The sequence below is a fragment of the Falco punctatus genome (genome assembly GCF_963210335.1).
Source record: "Falco punctatus genome assembly, chromosome: 1".
NCBI lineage: Eukaryota > Metazoa > Chordata > Aves > Falconiformes > Falconidae > Falco > Falco punctatus.
Genome location: NC_137580.1, coordinates 98398531 through 98413739, shown reverse-complemented (window position 1 = coordinate 98413739; position 15209 = coordinate 98398531). Strand labels below are relative to the sequence as shown.

Here is a 15209-nt window from a genome sequence, read left to right as displayed (position 1 = left end):
ATGCCAGTCATGGCAGTTGTGGTGAGATGCTGAAGTAGACAAGGCCACAGTGCTGGGAGGGGACAGACAAGCTGAAGGACAAAAAAAAAAAAAAAAAAAAAAAAGAGTGAAAAGCTTGGAATTACTGTAGAAGAATATGTGGGAAAGTCTTAGCTGTGGACATACACAAGGGGCAAAAAGAGCCACTTGTGGAACGAAGGGGATGTTCCTTACCTGCCTTTCGAGGGCTGGTTTTGAGGGTGTTCACGGAATCACAGGATACCCTGTGTTGGAAGGGACCTCAGGCCACCATCCCGCCCAGCCCCCTGCACGAGGCAGGGCCACCTCCGGGATCAGCCCCCATTGCGCCGTTTGCCGACCAGGTTTCTCCGGCCCCAGGGACACAGCGCGTTCCTCACTGGGCCCCCGCTCCCCGCTGGCTGCCCGCGCGGTGGAAGGATGTTCCTTGTATCCCACCAGAGCATGGCGTGTTCCAGCCCGAGCCCCTCGCCTCTTGCCCAGGGTGCGTGGCCGTGAGGGCACTGGCTCCATGCGGTGCTGGGCTCCATGCGGTGCTGGCTCCATGCGGTGCTGGCTCCATGCGGTGCCGGGCTCCATGCGGTGCTGGCTCCATGCGGTGCTGGGCTCCATGCGGTGCCGGGCTCCATGCGGTGCTGGGCTCCATGCGGTGCTGGGCTCCATGCGGTGCTGGCTCCATGCGGTGCCGGGCTCCATGCGGTGCTGGGCTCCATGCGGTGCTGGCTCCATGCGGTGCCGGGCTCCATGCGGTGCTGGCTCCATGCGGTGCTGGCTCCATGCGGTGCTGGCTCCATGCGGTGCCGGGCTCCATGCGGTGCTGGCTCCATGCGGTGCTGGCTCCATGCGGTGCCGGGCTCCATGCGGTGCTGGCTCCATGCGGTGCTGGCTCCATGCGGTGCTGGCTCCATGCGGTGCCGGGCTCCATGCGGTGCTGGGCTCCATGCGGTGCTGGCTCCATGCGGTGCTGGGCTCCATGCGGTGCTGGGCTCCATGCGGTGCTGGGCTCCATGCGGCTATTGCAGCGCTGCTCGGGGGAGCCCTGATGCCTCGTCTGCTGCAGGCTGAGCGAGCCCCAGCCCTCGGCCGCTTCTCCCCAGGGGCTGGGGGGCTCCAGCCCTCTGGGCATCTTGGCGCTCTGCTGAACTCGCCCCCGTCAGTCAGTGTCTTGTTCTGGGGGCCCCAAAGCTGGATGCAATATTGTAGGTGCAATGATCCTTAGTTTTCTTTATCTTTCAGGTGCTGGATCTCATCCCCTGGAGAGAAGCCAAATCGGTGACTAGGCCTTTCCAGATGATCCCAGATGGAGAAGCAGAGCTTATCAGAAACTCCAGATTCTCTTGGACTTCAATTTTTTTTAAGCTTTGACAAACACACAAAAGTGGTAATGTGGAGAAGTCCCTCCCCCACTTCCTCTTCCTCTGTGTCCGCATCAGCTTGATTGTCTCCTTTGTCCCTCTTGCCTGAAGCCTTCAGGCCTCCATTTGTGTGCAAAGCCCATGTGGGATGTGGCGTGGAGCATTTCTGAGCTCTAGTGCCATTTCTATATTAATGACAAAGTGTTATTTATATTTTCTTTTTAGAAGTGACCGTGTCAGCTCTTGCTGAGGGGTAACACGGTGTGTTAAATAAGCCAGGCTTTGTGTAGATGCTGTTATCTCCTACTGAAAGGAGTCCAGCCTTCTATAAGCTCAGGGCTACACCTGCCTTAGAAACCAGATAGCACCTTGAAATATAGTAGTCCAGAGGGATACAGCTGCTGAATGGATGCTCAGATACCGACTAATCCTAGTAGCAGATCCTAGTAGCCAGCAAGTTATATGAGCAATTTTGAGGGAGGTAAAGCATCGGACCGTCTCCTTTCTCCTCTCCCCTCCTCCCCCTTTCATGCTGCTCTGAAGATTTGGCTAGGAAGGGCCTCCTGCCATTAGGATTAGTTTTAACAGAGTGGGGGTAGGGAATCTGGTAGCTCAGAACGTTCTCATCCTCACTTCCTGCTAAACCATGGACCTCATTGTATCTTCTGACTGGTAAGAATGCTGGGGACCCCTCCCTCAAACAGATGCTGGAAGAAAGTGCTTAGAAGGGGTGATGATCCCTTTGTAGGTGACGAACCTTGCCTTCCATAGGAAGATTTTCAGGCACCTGTAGCCCCTGTTCCAGCTGTGAGGAATGCTGGCGTGCGCAGGAAAACGGAGCTTGCAGGGTGCTTGCAGCTTGGCTGGCTCAGTTTGGGAACGGGTCTTGTTTCCTTACCGACTGCGAGCATGCCTGAGGGCAGCAGTGCTTGTCACCTTTGGTGCGCGGGGGAAAGTGAGGGACTTGGTTTAATCATGATTTTCTTCTTTGCTGTGGTTGATGTAGCTTCCATAGATTGATCTGTTTTAAAGGTTTTGTGGGGCCCAGCCAGTTGTGCTTCATTTTTGTCTTGTGTACAGAGTGCTCTCTGTACCCCGTTAGCCTGGGCACATACTTTTGTTCTTGTGCTTGTACTAGTGAGGATATTTGTTATCGTGAGATAATGCATGTCGTCACTTCTGATAGCGATTGTTTCCTGTGGAAACAGCAGCTTCTGAGTAAGAGGCTACCATAGCATGGTTTAAATTGCCTGTCATGCTGCATGTGCCTGAGGACACAGTGTCATCCTGTCTGGTGTATTCACAGCAGGAATTCTCCTAAAGGGAAAATAATTATTTAATGCCCACAGTGCCAGTCTTCCGAAAAGATTTGTCTGAAGTTCAGTACGCTTTGGAGATACTTAAGAGACATGAAAAAGAGATGTACGCTTCATGTTACGTTTTCTGCCAAAGTAATGTCCTTGACAGCACTGGGCTAATTGTGAGAACCAGCCAGGTTAACTTGTTTGCTTTATAGTCCCAAATGAAATATTTTGAAAGAAGCAGACATCTAAGAAATAATGAATACATTCATCTGTTTACTGTTACTTTCTGTACTGAATATGTTAGGAAAAAATAATTATATTTAAAGGAATTCACGTTAAATCTTTTTAAATGAACAAACACCAAAATCCAGCTGTTCAGAGAATTAATTCAAGGCAGTATCTGGGTATAACTTTAAAATAAAAATTCCAATAAACACATTTTCTGTGTATAAAGCTTATTGAAAACTTACTCATTCTCTGAATGACTGAAGTAAGTGGTATGTGTCGGGAGAATAAACTAAAGTTTTGGGGTTTTTGGGTTTTTTTGGTTGTTTTTTTTAAGTCTTACCTTTCTCCTTGCTCCACTCAAAAGAAATGCGTTGTAGAAGCTCTGGTATACTACCTTGGTTATTCTGCTTGGTGTTTTGTGAGGCACTGAGGCCACCTAAGTTGCATTGTACTCTGTAACTACACAGCATGTTGTGGTAAAATGTGGTTATAAAAAAGAAATTGGAATATTCTGGCTCATGGTGTTCCTGGCTGTACTGGTCTCATTCACGTGTTGTGGAAATCTCAGCCAGTACAACAGTCTCTGCAGGCCTTACCACAGAGGTACCTACACCTGGTTTCTGTGTTTGGTTTTATATTCGATGTTTAGTTAATTCCCCGCTACCTGTCTGTCTGTACAGACTTACAGGCTAGCTGGCCGTGATAGATGGTTTTTATAACAAAAAATGCCTTTCTACTACTTACATGAACAGTTGTCATTGTGTTTGGCTCATGAGGCACTATTTAAAATGTTTTTAATTAAAGTTATCTTATAGCACTTAAAATTGTTTTGTATAAAATTTGCTGTAAAGATTTGTAATATGGTCAAAGGGCTCTTTCTCCTTCATTACCATTTTTTAAAATGTTTTAAAAGCTAGAAAACATCTTGTATATATTCTGTATATGTATAGCAGCACATTTCATTTATGGAAATATGTTCTCAGAATATTTATTTACTAATATATTTATCTTAAGCCATGTCTTATGTTGAGAGTGTGTGACATTATTGTAATAATCATTGAAAATCACTAACATGAGGCCCTGTAAATACATGATAATTGCACACAAAGATTTTACAGTACTTGCCGACCAAAAATGATTTAAGAAAAGTTGTAGTTACCTGCAGTTTTGTAAGAAAGTGTACAAATGTCTGTATTAAAAAAAAAAAAAAAAGGCAAAACCACACAAAAATACAGTTTTATTGCATATACATGTGGAAGTTGTCCTTCTTGTTTTGGGGGAAAGGACAGGGATAGCTGTGGTCCTCAAAGTATAGTCCTAGACGTACTGAGGTGAAGTGTAATACATATTTTTTCCTTTTTTTAAATAATAGGTGGGTATGTATATACATACACACACACGTACAGATCCTAACACAAATGACCATGATAAAAAGTTTGAAAGTGTGTTTTTTCTGGAGGCAACCCATGATGTTCTTAGGACCATTCAATGTTCAACAAGCGCCACAGCTGTGTATTCACCAGAAATTTGTAGATATTGACTAATTTATTTTTAAAAACTATTTATTTTTTTTTAACGCGGTACTGTGTGCAGTGTCTGCCCAGTACTTGCCAGTTTTAGCTGCCTTCCTGGGAGTGTCCGCCGGTCACCTCGCCCAGCGCCGGTGTTGTGAGGGTGTCCCCGATGTCCCCGGTGTCCCCACTCACGCCGGCCGGTGTTGCTGTGGAGGGGGAAGCAGGACAGCAAAGGTGCCATGGGAAGGCAGGTGAAGGCGGCGTGGGGGGCAGCGCACCAGGGTACACGGTGAAGAGATGGGGTGAAGGGCTGCGCCAGGGGAAGCAGGTGAGCAGCTGTAACAGGGCAGCACTTGGGCTGTGGTGTGGTGTGCTGGGATGGGGGGGGTGTGGGGGGGTCTTGCAAGCCCCTGAGGCCTCCAGGCACGTGAGGAGTGACACATCAGCTGGAAGGCATCCTTATTTTTGTGTGGAACCTTTATTTCTAGTTTAATTTCAGCTATAAATAACGTATAGTCCTGAAATAAAACTGCTTCGAGACCTGAGCCAGCGCGACCTGGGCGGACACGGGTGGGTGACTCCTGGCTGGGGCAGGCAAGGGCGGGTGACAGCACTGGTGCCACTGGTGGAAATTGGTGCTTTGCTGCTCTCGTCGGTCAGCAGAGGGCAAAATTTGACCGAGGATGTTTATGCAGGCAGCGAGAGGGGCTTGGAGGCATGTGGCTGGCAGCCCGCGCGTGTACATATGGATTGATGTAAAGTGTGTTTGTGTTATTGGGTAGGCGGTTTGCCTCCGTGCATTACGTATGTCCCATCCAGGATACACACCCAACAAGCCTTTCCAGTCTCCCCCACTTCCTTCCTTCTCCCAAAGATTGTCCCTGGTAATCCCCTGGACACGCCCCCGCTCCTCTGTGTTCACGTCGCTGTAACGCGGTCACCCCAGAATTCAGCCAAGAGCTGAGCCCCGCTGCCCTCCAGCTCCCTGTCCCGTGTGGGAGCTCCCCGGCAGGGCTGGCAGCCCCCCGAGCTGGGGGGTATCACTGTGGGGGGGCTCCTGGGGCTGGCATCCCCCCGAGCTGGGGCATATCACTGGGGGGGCTTCCTGGGGCTGGCATCCCTCTGAGCTGGGGGGTATCACTGGGGGGAGGGGGCTGCTGGGTCTGGCAGCCCCCCAAGCTGGGCAGTGTCACTGTCTGGGGGTTCCTTCTCGCGTGCGGCTCTGTTGTGGCCCCCGCGCTGTGGGAGCCGGGGGGGGCGGGTGCGCAGCAGTGGGGGAGCCGCAATGGAGGATGTTGAGCAGCACCAGCAGGTGCTTCCCAAGCAGAGCGGGGGCCCTTTTTGTGCTTGGCCAACAGAATCCTGGCAATTGCCGATGATTGTAGATGCTCATTTCATTTGAAAATCAGTTCATTAAGTAACTGTTCTAAAAAAAAATACCGTAACGCTCACCATATGCACCGGGCTGGTAATGCCTGTGTCACACTGGTGTTCCCTTCCCGCCAGGCCCCCTCAGTTTGCTGTTGCTGATTGGTGTTTTGTTTTACCAAGTCTTGTTCTGGAGAAAACGGTGAGGTGACGGTGCCTGTAGGACCGTGCCATGCCCTCCCCTGCTGGCCCACCAACCTGGGGGGGAGCCCAGAGCCCCGCTCCCCGCGGCTGCGGGCTGCGGCCGGGACTCGAATGTGGTGCTGGGGGTGCTGGTGGATGCATTCTGTCTTTTCCTCATGATAGTGTCTTTTTTTTTTTTTAATGTCTAAATGTAAACATTTTCTATAAAAACCATGAATCTTTTCATATTTGACGGGGGAGGTTCATTTCAGTGCTGAGGTTTGGTATTTCGGGCACGGGGGAGCCCTGCGAGCACCATAAACCCGCGTGGAGCCTCCATGGGGAACGCAGTGAGCAGGACAGCCTGGGCTGCGGGAGCCCCTGCGTTACGGGGACACTTGGTGTTTCTGTAACACTACCTCACTTTTGCTGTAGCAATACTGGGTGCATCTGTCAGATCCTGTGACAGCTGTTGGGTAACAGGGGCTGTTACTTGGGCAGCATGAAGAGAAGTGTCCTTACAAGGCCGGGAACCAGCCCAGGCCGAGCCTCCGTCTGGGAGAACACAGCGACACAGATCCCGGGATTTTCCCCTGCCGTGGAGCCACGCTCCTGCTGCTGAAATGCTGCACAGAAAAGTGTCTCTTTCCAAATAAAGAATACATGTCCCTCACGGGGAATGAAACCGTTGCTTAGGAAACAACTGAAAAAAGGCAGCGGTTCCCAGATGGACACAAGTGTAAGAGGAGCCCGGTGACCCGATCGGCAGGAGGGGGCACGGGACCCCCGAGCCGGGGAGGCTGGTCCCCTGCGGCCGCCGCACCTCTGAAAGAAAACGAGAGTTTGAGTTGGGACACAAAAAGCTGGAGGGACAGTTTTGGTGTCTGACACTGCTGTTCAGGTGTTCACATAAAACGTAGCTGAGGGTTTCTTTGGGAGAGCATCGTGCTGCTTTGGTCAGGAGTTAATGAAAGAACAGGTGAATCTCAAAGGCGGGGAAGCAGCGTTACGTGTTGCTGCGATCTGTAGAGAAAACACTGGAAGAATCGTTATGGTCACTGCCAACGGTCTGAAAACACGTAAACTGAAAATTTCACTTTGCTGTTACCGCCGAAATCGCTTCCCACTGCGGTGCCGCATGCTCCACATGTACCATCCTCAGCGCCCGCAGCCCAAACGTTCTCCCCACCCCGCAAGGCGGAGGCGCCGCTGGAGGCGGCTGGGGCACTGCAGAGCGTCTGCCTCCCGCGCTCGGCGCTTGCCCAGGCTTTAGCAACGCTAACACAACTCCTGCTGACACTCACTCTATTTATTTTTTATAATTATTACCTACACCCATTTGCTGACCGCAGCATGGCCACATACAAACACAGCACGTGTGTCAGCGGCGAGATATTTGAGGTTTGATTCATTCTGTTCTCTTTTGTCGGTCGTCTTTGGTTCATGTGATAGTTTGGATTTACAGTAAATTGTCCTGGGACTGAAATTCAGAATGCCGGCTTTCATCCCAAAGCACAGGTGCTCAGTAAAGTTGAGCAAGTACGAGCTGCATGAGATGTATGTGTGTCAGGGGGTGTGTTGTTACAGCAAAACCGGTATGCTTTGAAGGCTGCTTCTTTTTTTTTTTAATCTCAAGATCTTAAGGTAGCAGAATGATAAGGCTGCTCATAAATGTCTAAATATTCAGGTGAAACTGCTGCTGGACTGTATTTCGTTGGAAGATTGTGAAATATCATTGCTTCAAGGTATCGAGAACTAGTTGGACAAGTATTAGTCAGGAGTTGTTTTGTAGTTCACCCTTCAGGCAAAGCGGCGCGCTAGAACAATCTGTCGGCCTTCCCACCGCCCAGGAAGCGTTATTAACCAGGAGCCGAAACTGGAATAACGAGTCACGCTCACCCACTGGCAGCCCAGTCTCCGCTGATGTGTTTGGCCTGTAGTCATGCGGGCTGCAGATTCAGTAGTTTCCAGGGCTATCAGTAAAAATCTCCCATTTATCCCATCGCTGGGGAGCTTGGAATAGCGAGGCACGAATTCTGCAATACCACTGGTGTGGCTGTGTGAGCGATGGGGCAGAAGCCCCTCCGCATTGCACTGGCTGTAGGAAATCTGACAGAAACAAGCCCCCAAAAAGATGATACTGATGCTTGACCAAAAAAGCCGATGACATGTTTGATGTTAAAACGGTCCAGGGAGTATATGCACATGAATTTGCAGAATCTGATGAACAGCCCAATACAATTACAAGCTAGAAATGAGACCCAAAGGAGGAAAGCGCATCTTAAAGTAGCTGTTTCATCTGAATCGGCATCTGCCACAAAACTGAGTCCGAGTTACCCTCTTCTCAGCGCTCTTCTAGCATAGAGACCAATGAATTACCTTTGATTTTCCTCTATGGTTACAGTGTATAGAAAATTTATTTTTCCCAGAGTGTAAACTAACATCTTTTCTTCCTATAAAATGTTAGCAAGATACAAGCATAATATGCTGTATTAAATAACGCATTTCCTATACATATATAAATATATATATTACTATGATAACATATCACACATATTTTTAAATAACACAGTCTCTATTCCCCCCCCCCCCCAACATAACAATATTAAGACAAAAGTACATAGAAAATCATTCAGTCAACACTAAACTAGTTTTAAATGTAGATTTTGAACGAGAGGGGCCACTTGTCCCGCTGGCCCCCTTCCACCTGAGGTCCACACGCACTGTAGGCTGCTGTAAGTGATGCTGTGTGGCTTTGGCAGGGAGGCAGCCTGCCACGCTGCTACAGGCAGGGCCAGCGCGAGCGCTCGGTGCTTCTGGGGCCGGGCACTGGCTTTTTCCTGTGGCTTACGGTCCACTGCGGTGGGTCAGCTCAGCTCGCTCTGCAGCCACCCCAGAAACAAGATCAGAGAGCTTGTCTCTGTGAGAAGTAACTCAGGGAAGAGAAAGCGATGGTAATTTTTAACCTGATCAATTTATTGCACCACCACGCAGCCGGTCACACCAACACCCCAGGGAGGAGGGGGCCGCAGCCGGGGCCGGACGCCCCTGCATGAGAAGGCAGCGCCTTGTAACAGTTTTGCTGTCAAAATGGTCACTTTTGAAATTGTGGCCAATGCCATGTTTGCAGCCTGTCCAGCCTGTTGGAACTGCTAGGTAGGAGGTCAGAAGGCCATTTGGATAGAATTCCAAACAAATTCTTCTGCAGTTATTTTCAATTTGTTGCAGAAAATGCTGTAAACACGAACATCCCGAGGTGTCTGCACCCTCCAGCTGTCAGCACTCAGCTGCTAGTGTCGCAGGGGCGTTTCTGCATGCTGAACCATGTGGGATTACAACAGTTGTGCATGTCAGACTTTGCTTCCTTCTCTCCCCAAACCCTTAATAGCAAAGATCAGAAAGTGCTACATTAATGGATACCGGCTGTGTTGGCCACGTACCACCATGCCCCTGGAGTGTTTGCACCGGGAGTGTGAGTGACCACATTTTGAAGAAACCTACAGCAGAGACCTACGTGCTCTTGGTGGCCCCAGGCCCATAGAGTAAGAAGTGCTACTTAAGGGACGGACCCCATCTGTGCATTTCTACCTGTTGGTCTGTTTCCTAGTATCACAGAGGTATCTAGAATCAGGCAATCTGGAAGATTTGGGGGGAACATAACAATGTCCTCTCTGCTTTTCTCAGTGTTTACCTGTGCACTGTCCCAATACCTTATGCTTAGTCATGATCATTGTTGCGGTGGCCAGTTAATCTGCTCTTACTGCTGGTTTTATGGGTCTTTCATACAGAAATCAGATAAACATTCCATAAGAAAGACCCTCAAAATATGATTTTATCAGTTAAAAAATTGTTGAGGAGCTAAGGGACTGATGTTAAATCTCAGTTTGTAAATTTTCCCAATTTTGCATTAGTAGCATCAGTCTGTCTTTGTTGTTGTTTGTAACGGGCTTTCTCTAATTTTATAGTCAAATTCTTTAGTGAAGAAGAGAAGCTTAGCAGTTCTGTATTTTTTCCTTCTGCACGAGGCAGAAATCAGTCATAGGGTGCTCCTGACGTCTCTTCAGTTTATAATATTAGCTAACTGCTTTATGAACATCCCTTTGCCTACGTATCTTTAACTGCTCAAGAACATTCCAGAAGGCAAGCAGACAAAGCTTCATACAATGCACTCGTAACGTAAGGGTCCAGGTTTACACTCTCACTCACTCCTCCTGGTTCTCCATTAGTGAACCATACTAAGCACGCTTAGGAAGCAAACTAATCTGTTTTGCTACAAATCTGTGAGGTGGACTCCTTCCCTGCACAGCACGATGCAAAACCTGACTGCTAAAAAGGCAATTTAGACATTTTTGTTGGGTCTGAAACAGACAGTGCTTTTTGGTCCAACCTGATGACACATAAGAGATAACCAGCACATTTTACAACTCGTTCTGTCTTGATTTTAGGCGATACTATAATTATCTTTTCCTGTACTCTTTCCAGCAGCTCATGCAAGAAAGTACTAGATATTCCTATGATATTCCGTTTTTGATTCGTAAACAACTCCATAAGTGCTGGCTCAGTAAAGTCTTGTTTCTATTAAGCATTTATTGCGGTACTGTTCAGCTGTCTCTGGCACTTACCTGTGGTACATAAATGGAGCTGGAATTAATTCAATCCAGGTAAAAGACTAGACCTACAATGGCAAGTAAGGCACAAATTTCACGGTTTAATTCTTAGATGCCCTGTGTTTTCAAGTAAATCTATAGACCTCATGAAGGGGATGGAGTTACATGTTAAAAACAGAAGGGCAGATGCTACAATGAATTTAAACTCAGTGACACTTTTCTTACTATTCTTAGTTGACTTTTGCAGGTGCATTTAATGGTTGTTCTCTGACCACAGGCCTGGTATACACTGGTGTATGTTTAAACTGGTATTAATTCCTTTTGTCTTAACCAGAATTACTGTACTGTAAGGGCTCTCGCTGAACTTCCTCTAGCTTAGTTGGAGGAGCTGCTCACTCACAGAACTTTTCCAGTCAATTTATCTGACTTCTGTATTGTCAGTTTTTCCTAAATATCTTGCTTTCCCAAATATCTGCTGGTCTGGACTTGCTGAGAGACTCACTGTGGGTCCCCAGTAGTGGGATGAGGAGTCTGAGCATTGTGGGTGAACAGATACGCTACCAAAGAGAAAAAAACAGTTAATGCTGTCTGTTACAATCAAAGAGAAATGATTTCACAGATCAGATCCTCACTGATGTTCTAGTTCTTTGACAGGTAAAGGCATTAATCTTAAAATGCAGTTCCGTTTTAATTTTGCAGGCAAGACGACACTTTCCCTTCTCAGAAGTTGAGCATCAAGGCAACTGGGTACCTGTCCAGCTGCACAGCCTGGCATAGGTGAGTTGTTGATAGCAGGCTACAACTTTGTAATAGTTTAGGCTGCTCAGATCAGTATCTTTAACTTCAGAGTAAGAATCTGTGCTAGCCACACTTTTCAAAAATCCAGTGGATTTACAATTTCTTTGGATAATCCTTAAAGAAGCCCTAAGCTTATGCCCAGAACAAATGCAGGACTTCAGACTGGAGCATGATGGTTTTCTGTGAACAAAATCATCATAATCCTCAGCAAATTATGGGTCAGACACAGTCATTTAGAAGTCTTCATTGCTTGAGCAGCCCTTTACCTGGTGAGCATTACCCCATCAAAGCTCACCTTTGCAGCTGGAACTCCACAGAGTGTTTGCGTCCTGAATTTGATTTGATTTTTATTTGTGCATCTCTGCTTGTAGAAACAGCAAATGTAGAAACAGCAGAGCACTGGGCAATCAGGCTGATGGCTTCTCCAAGTCTTTGACTCCCACGTTATTGTACAGCACCGTTTAGACATGTTTACATTAAGGCAATAAGCTCCGGTTGCTGTGGCAGCTGATGGGTTATCTGTACCTACCTCTGCCTTCAGCCCCGAGACCAAAGGGGCTCCAGACGCCTGGCACGGCACAGCGGTGCAGGGAGAAGGACACGAGAAGTCCTCAACCTGCAGATACTCATTCAACTACCTTTGGCAGGGGCACAGGGGATTTTTAACTTTACAGGTTTTTACATATATCTTAAGTGCATTGGTTTAAAGGCAGTTATTAACAGCACTACAGATCTGATGAGCACCAGATATTCCAAAGTTATTGCCACAATTAAATCTGTTGTCACTACTATACCCAAGAGAACAGCAGATAGGTAAAGTCACTTGAAGGCCTTTGGAAATGGACTTTTTTGAAAACGAGTATGAGATTGGGAGAAAAAAAAAATCCAGTCACCTGGATTTTAAGGAGATTGATTCTTGTAAAATCAAAGACACTTCAATTTCCCACTAGCGGGTTGCAATCATCTTGTTGGCTTCGAAGCTTTTTCTTGAAGATGGATATCGATGTGGATGGCTGGTAAAATATACTCCAGATCTCGCCAGCAGTCGTAACCTCACTGGAATCTTCTGTTTCAGTTGCAGATGGTGTCTGATGGGATCTAGGAAACAAGCATTAATTCACTCCAAGTGTTGAGGTGCTTGGGAAGCTGCTGGTACCAGTGTGTCTGCGTTACTGCTACACTGGTAATGCAGCAGCTTCCATGGCACCCGTGACACCTTTTCTTTCCATCACCTGCTGCACAGTTATGGAGGTTTTTGGAGCATTTTGTTGGTTGTTTCTTGACCAAATGCAAAGTCAGGCGTTCTGTTGCTAGAACACTTGCTACCCTAATGAAAGCAGTGACGTTGAGCTAAGAAGCCTGTACATATTCTGTTACTAATTGTTGTTAATATAAATTTATTTCCTTGTCTATTTAAGCCTGTTTGTGGTATGCAAATACAATATTCAGCATCCCCCATCATGTCATTCAATGAGTGTCCATCTAGAGGACACAAAAATCACTTGCTGTAAGTGTACAGAAATATAGTAACAAAACTATGTTTTTTCTAATAGCCAAAAAACCCTATAACATGTAAGAGTCACACTATAATACAGATTTTCATTTTTGTGATTCTTTTTTGAACCGTTTTCAGTATTTCAGTAAAAGAATCTAGCCTACATCTAAATTTTTTCCCCAATCCCCCAATCTGGGATGAAGTTTCAATTTTTTTCCCCACAAAGCAGTATCTTAATCTGACCCCTTCCCACCAATGCCAAATGTCTAATTACATCTGCCTCGTTACGTAATGTCACTCAGTATAAGAAACCTTTTTATTCCTTATATACAAATCTTGTAAAAAAAAGACCGAAAGAGATATTCTAGCAGTAAATGTTACTGTAACAGACTGGGAAGTTAAAAAATGTGCTTATTACATATTTGTATCTTTTATGAGGATTTGCATATGGCCAGTCTGACAGTATCAGAAGGCAGAAGTGTACCAGGTTTGGTGCAGAGCTGAGATGTCAGTTCTCCAGGGACAGTTTTGCTCCATACTCACCTCATGGTAATGTGGAGAAATATCTTTGCTGTTATGGCTGTAACACTTAGGATGAGCAGTGCTGTGAGACTATATATTGTCCACTCTGTAAGAGAGCAGAGGAGGGAGAGGGGAGGAGAAAGTAAGAATATCGCACAGAAGAAACACATAACATTCTGATGCTTTATTCAAAACTAATTTGAAGATGCCTTAAACCTTAAAACAGTATCTTCTGCAAAGACTGGCAGGAACATGTAACTCTCAGTCAGAACCGTTTTTTTCCCATGCAGGAATGTTCCCTATAAAATTGGGAGCTGGAAAAGTCCAAAGCATATGCCAGTAAAATTATCTAACTAGTATCCAGGAAAGGAATCAAAAGTCACTCAGAGGAAAATTTAAAAGCAGATTAAACAACATACTAGAATATACGCTACCAGTAGTAACTCTGTATTTCCAAGGAGATGGACTAGTTTTGTATCAGTAATTACGTAGGTAATCACTAATGGGGTTTATTTTCCCTTTCTAGAGTCTGCTGAGACAGGTGATCAGTGTTTGTGGTCTGTTATTTTATCACCTTACACTGAAGGCTCTTGGTCATTGTAGGTTACATTTCAATTTCGTTCTGGTTTGGCTTTTTTAAGTCAAAGAGGCAAGACTTAAAGAACAGCTCGGTAGATTGTGACATTTGAACAATTTAAGAGATAGGGGCTCAAAAGGAGCAGATTTCTAAATAATTCAATCATCTTTTAATTTGGACTTGAATAATCTTGCTGTGGGAGGCTACAGAATGTCGAGGTGGGAAAAGGATGGCACTCAATGTAACTGTAACGTATTTAGCTAAACTAAATCTAACTGAACTGCCTTGCAAGGACCTTGAATTACTATAAACAACTGAAGAAAGGCCATCACTCTCAAGTCCTGAAGCTCAAAGGAGGAACAAAAGGAAGCCTAAGTTCCCTCCTACCTGGTGCCCCCTCCTCAAGACACTGACAGTTCATGATGATTTTAGTAGTATTTTCACAACCACACAAAACCCAAGGGTGCAGCTTCACCCCCGGCCGGTGTACCCAAGCCAGTTTAACGCCAGGCAGCTGAAGCGCAGCTGCGGTACATCAGGGCCCAGCACCAGCGCACCTGCCCCAGCCCCGGGCAGTGCTGCAGCCTGGCTGCTGAGGGCAGACGGGGCTCACGTGCCCGCGTGGTCTTACACTTCAGGTCGGGGATGCAGACAGCTGCAGGACTACACAGCCATGAGGGTCCTTAGTGTGAGCGAGACCCAGCTTCAGCAACACGTAACAGCAGGTGCCCAGGGTAGTTTATAGACAGGAAAGACCAACGGTGATATTCACCACGAATCCGTTTCCAGCCTCCACTTATCTACAACTCAACAATTTCCTGAATGAAGTGATGTCTTGAAGGCGAGTTCTAGACACAAGATAGTTCTCAGCTGCATCTCCCCCATTAACTTGCTTCATCCTCGTATAGCCCTCTCTGTATGACTGCTGTAGCTTTTGTGTACTGGGGTAACTGGGAGACATCCAGCATGCAGGCCATCCCAGACTCTACCAAAGCTTGCTCTTTTTTCAGCACCCTTTGCCACCTCTAAGGTACGCACCGGTCCTTGAAGCTGGTGCTAGTAAGAAGGCTGCTCTGACTCACATCTTACTCTTACGTGCTTTCATTCTCAAGGATTCACCACCTCCATGCTATTTCCAACTGATTTATGCTCAGGAGTGAGTTTTGAAAAGTAATGAGAGCAGCAGTTAGTGGCAATTAGACTAAATGAAAATTAATTTATTAGTAAGAGGCACAGTGGA

The 15209-nt window shown here is 46.8% G+C and overlaps 2 protein-coding genes across 4 annotated transcripts in view; one reads left to right on the top strand and one right to left on the bottom strand.

The window, feature by feature from the left end:
- Positions 1-8559, top strand: part of ZNRF3 (zinc and ring finger 3) — a 101103-nt gene extending 92544 nt beyond the window's left edge. For all 3 annotated transcript variants that reach the window (XM_080405719.1, XM_080405718.1, XM_080405720.1), the window contains one exon: positions 1255-8559. In XM_080405719.1, the coding sequence (XP_080261845.1) occupies positions 1255-1298 (44 nt within the window). In that variant the 3' untranslated portion in view covers positions 1299-8559. The remainder of the gene's footprint in view (positions 1-1254) is intronic.
- The window catches only part of KREMEN1 (kringle containing transmembrane protein 1), a 64842-nt gene continuing 57989 nt past the window's right edge, over positions 8357-15209 (bottom strand). The window contains exons 24-25 of the mRNA XM_080390524.1: positions 13414-13498; positions 8357-12473 (exon numbers count right to left, since the gene is read on the bottom strand). Coding sequence (XP_080246650.1) covers positions 12311-12473; positions 13414-13498 — 248 coding nt within the window. The 3' untranslated portion in view covers positions 8357-12310. The remainder of the gene's footprint in view (positions 12474-13413; positions 13499-15209) is intronic.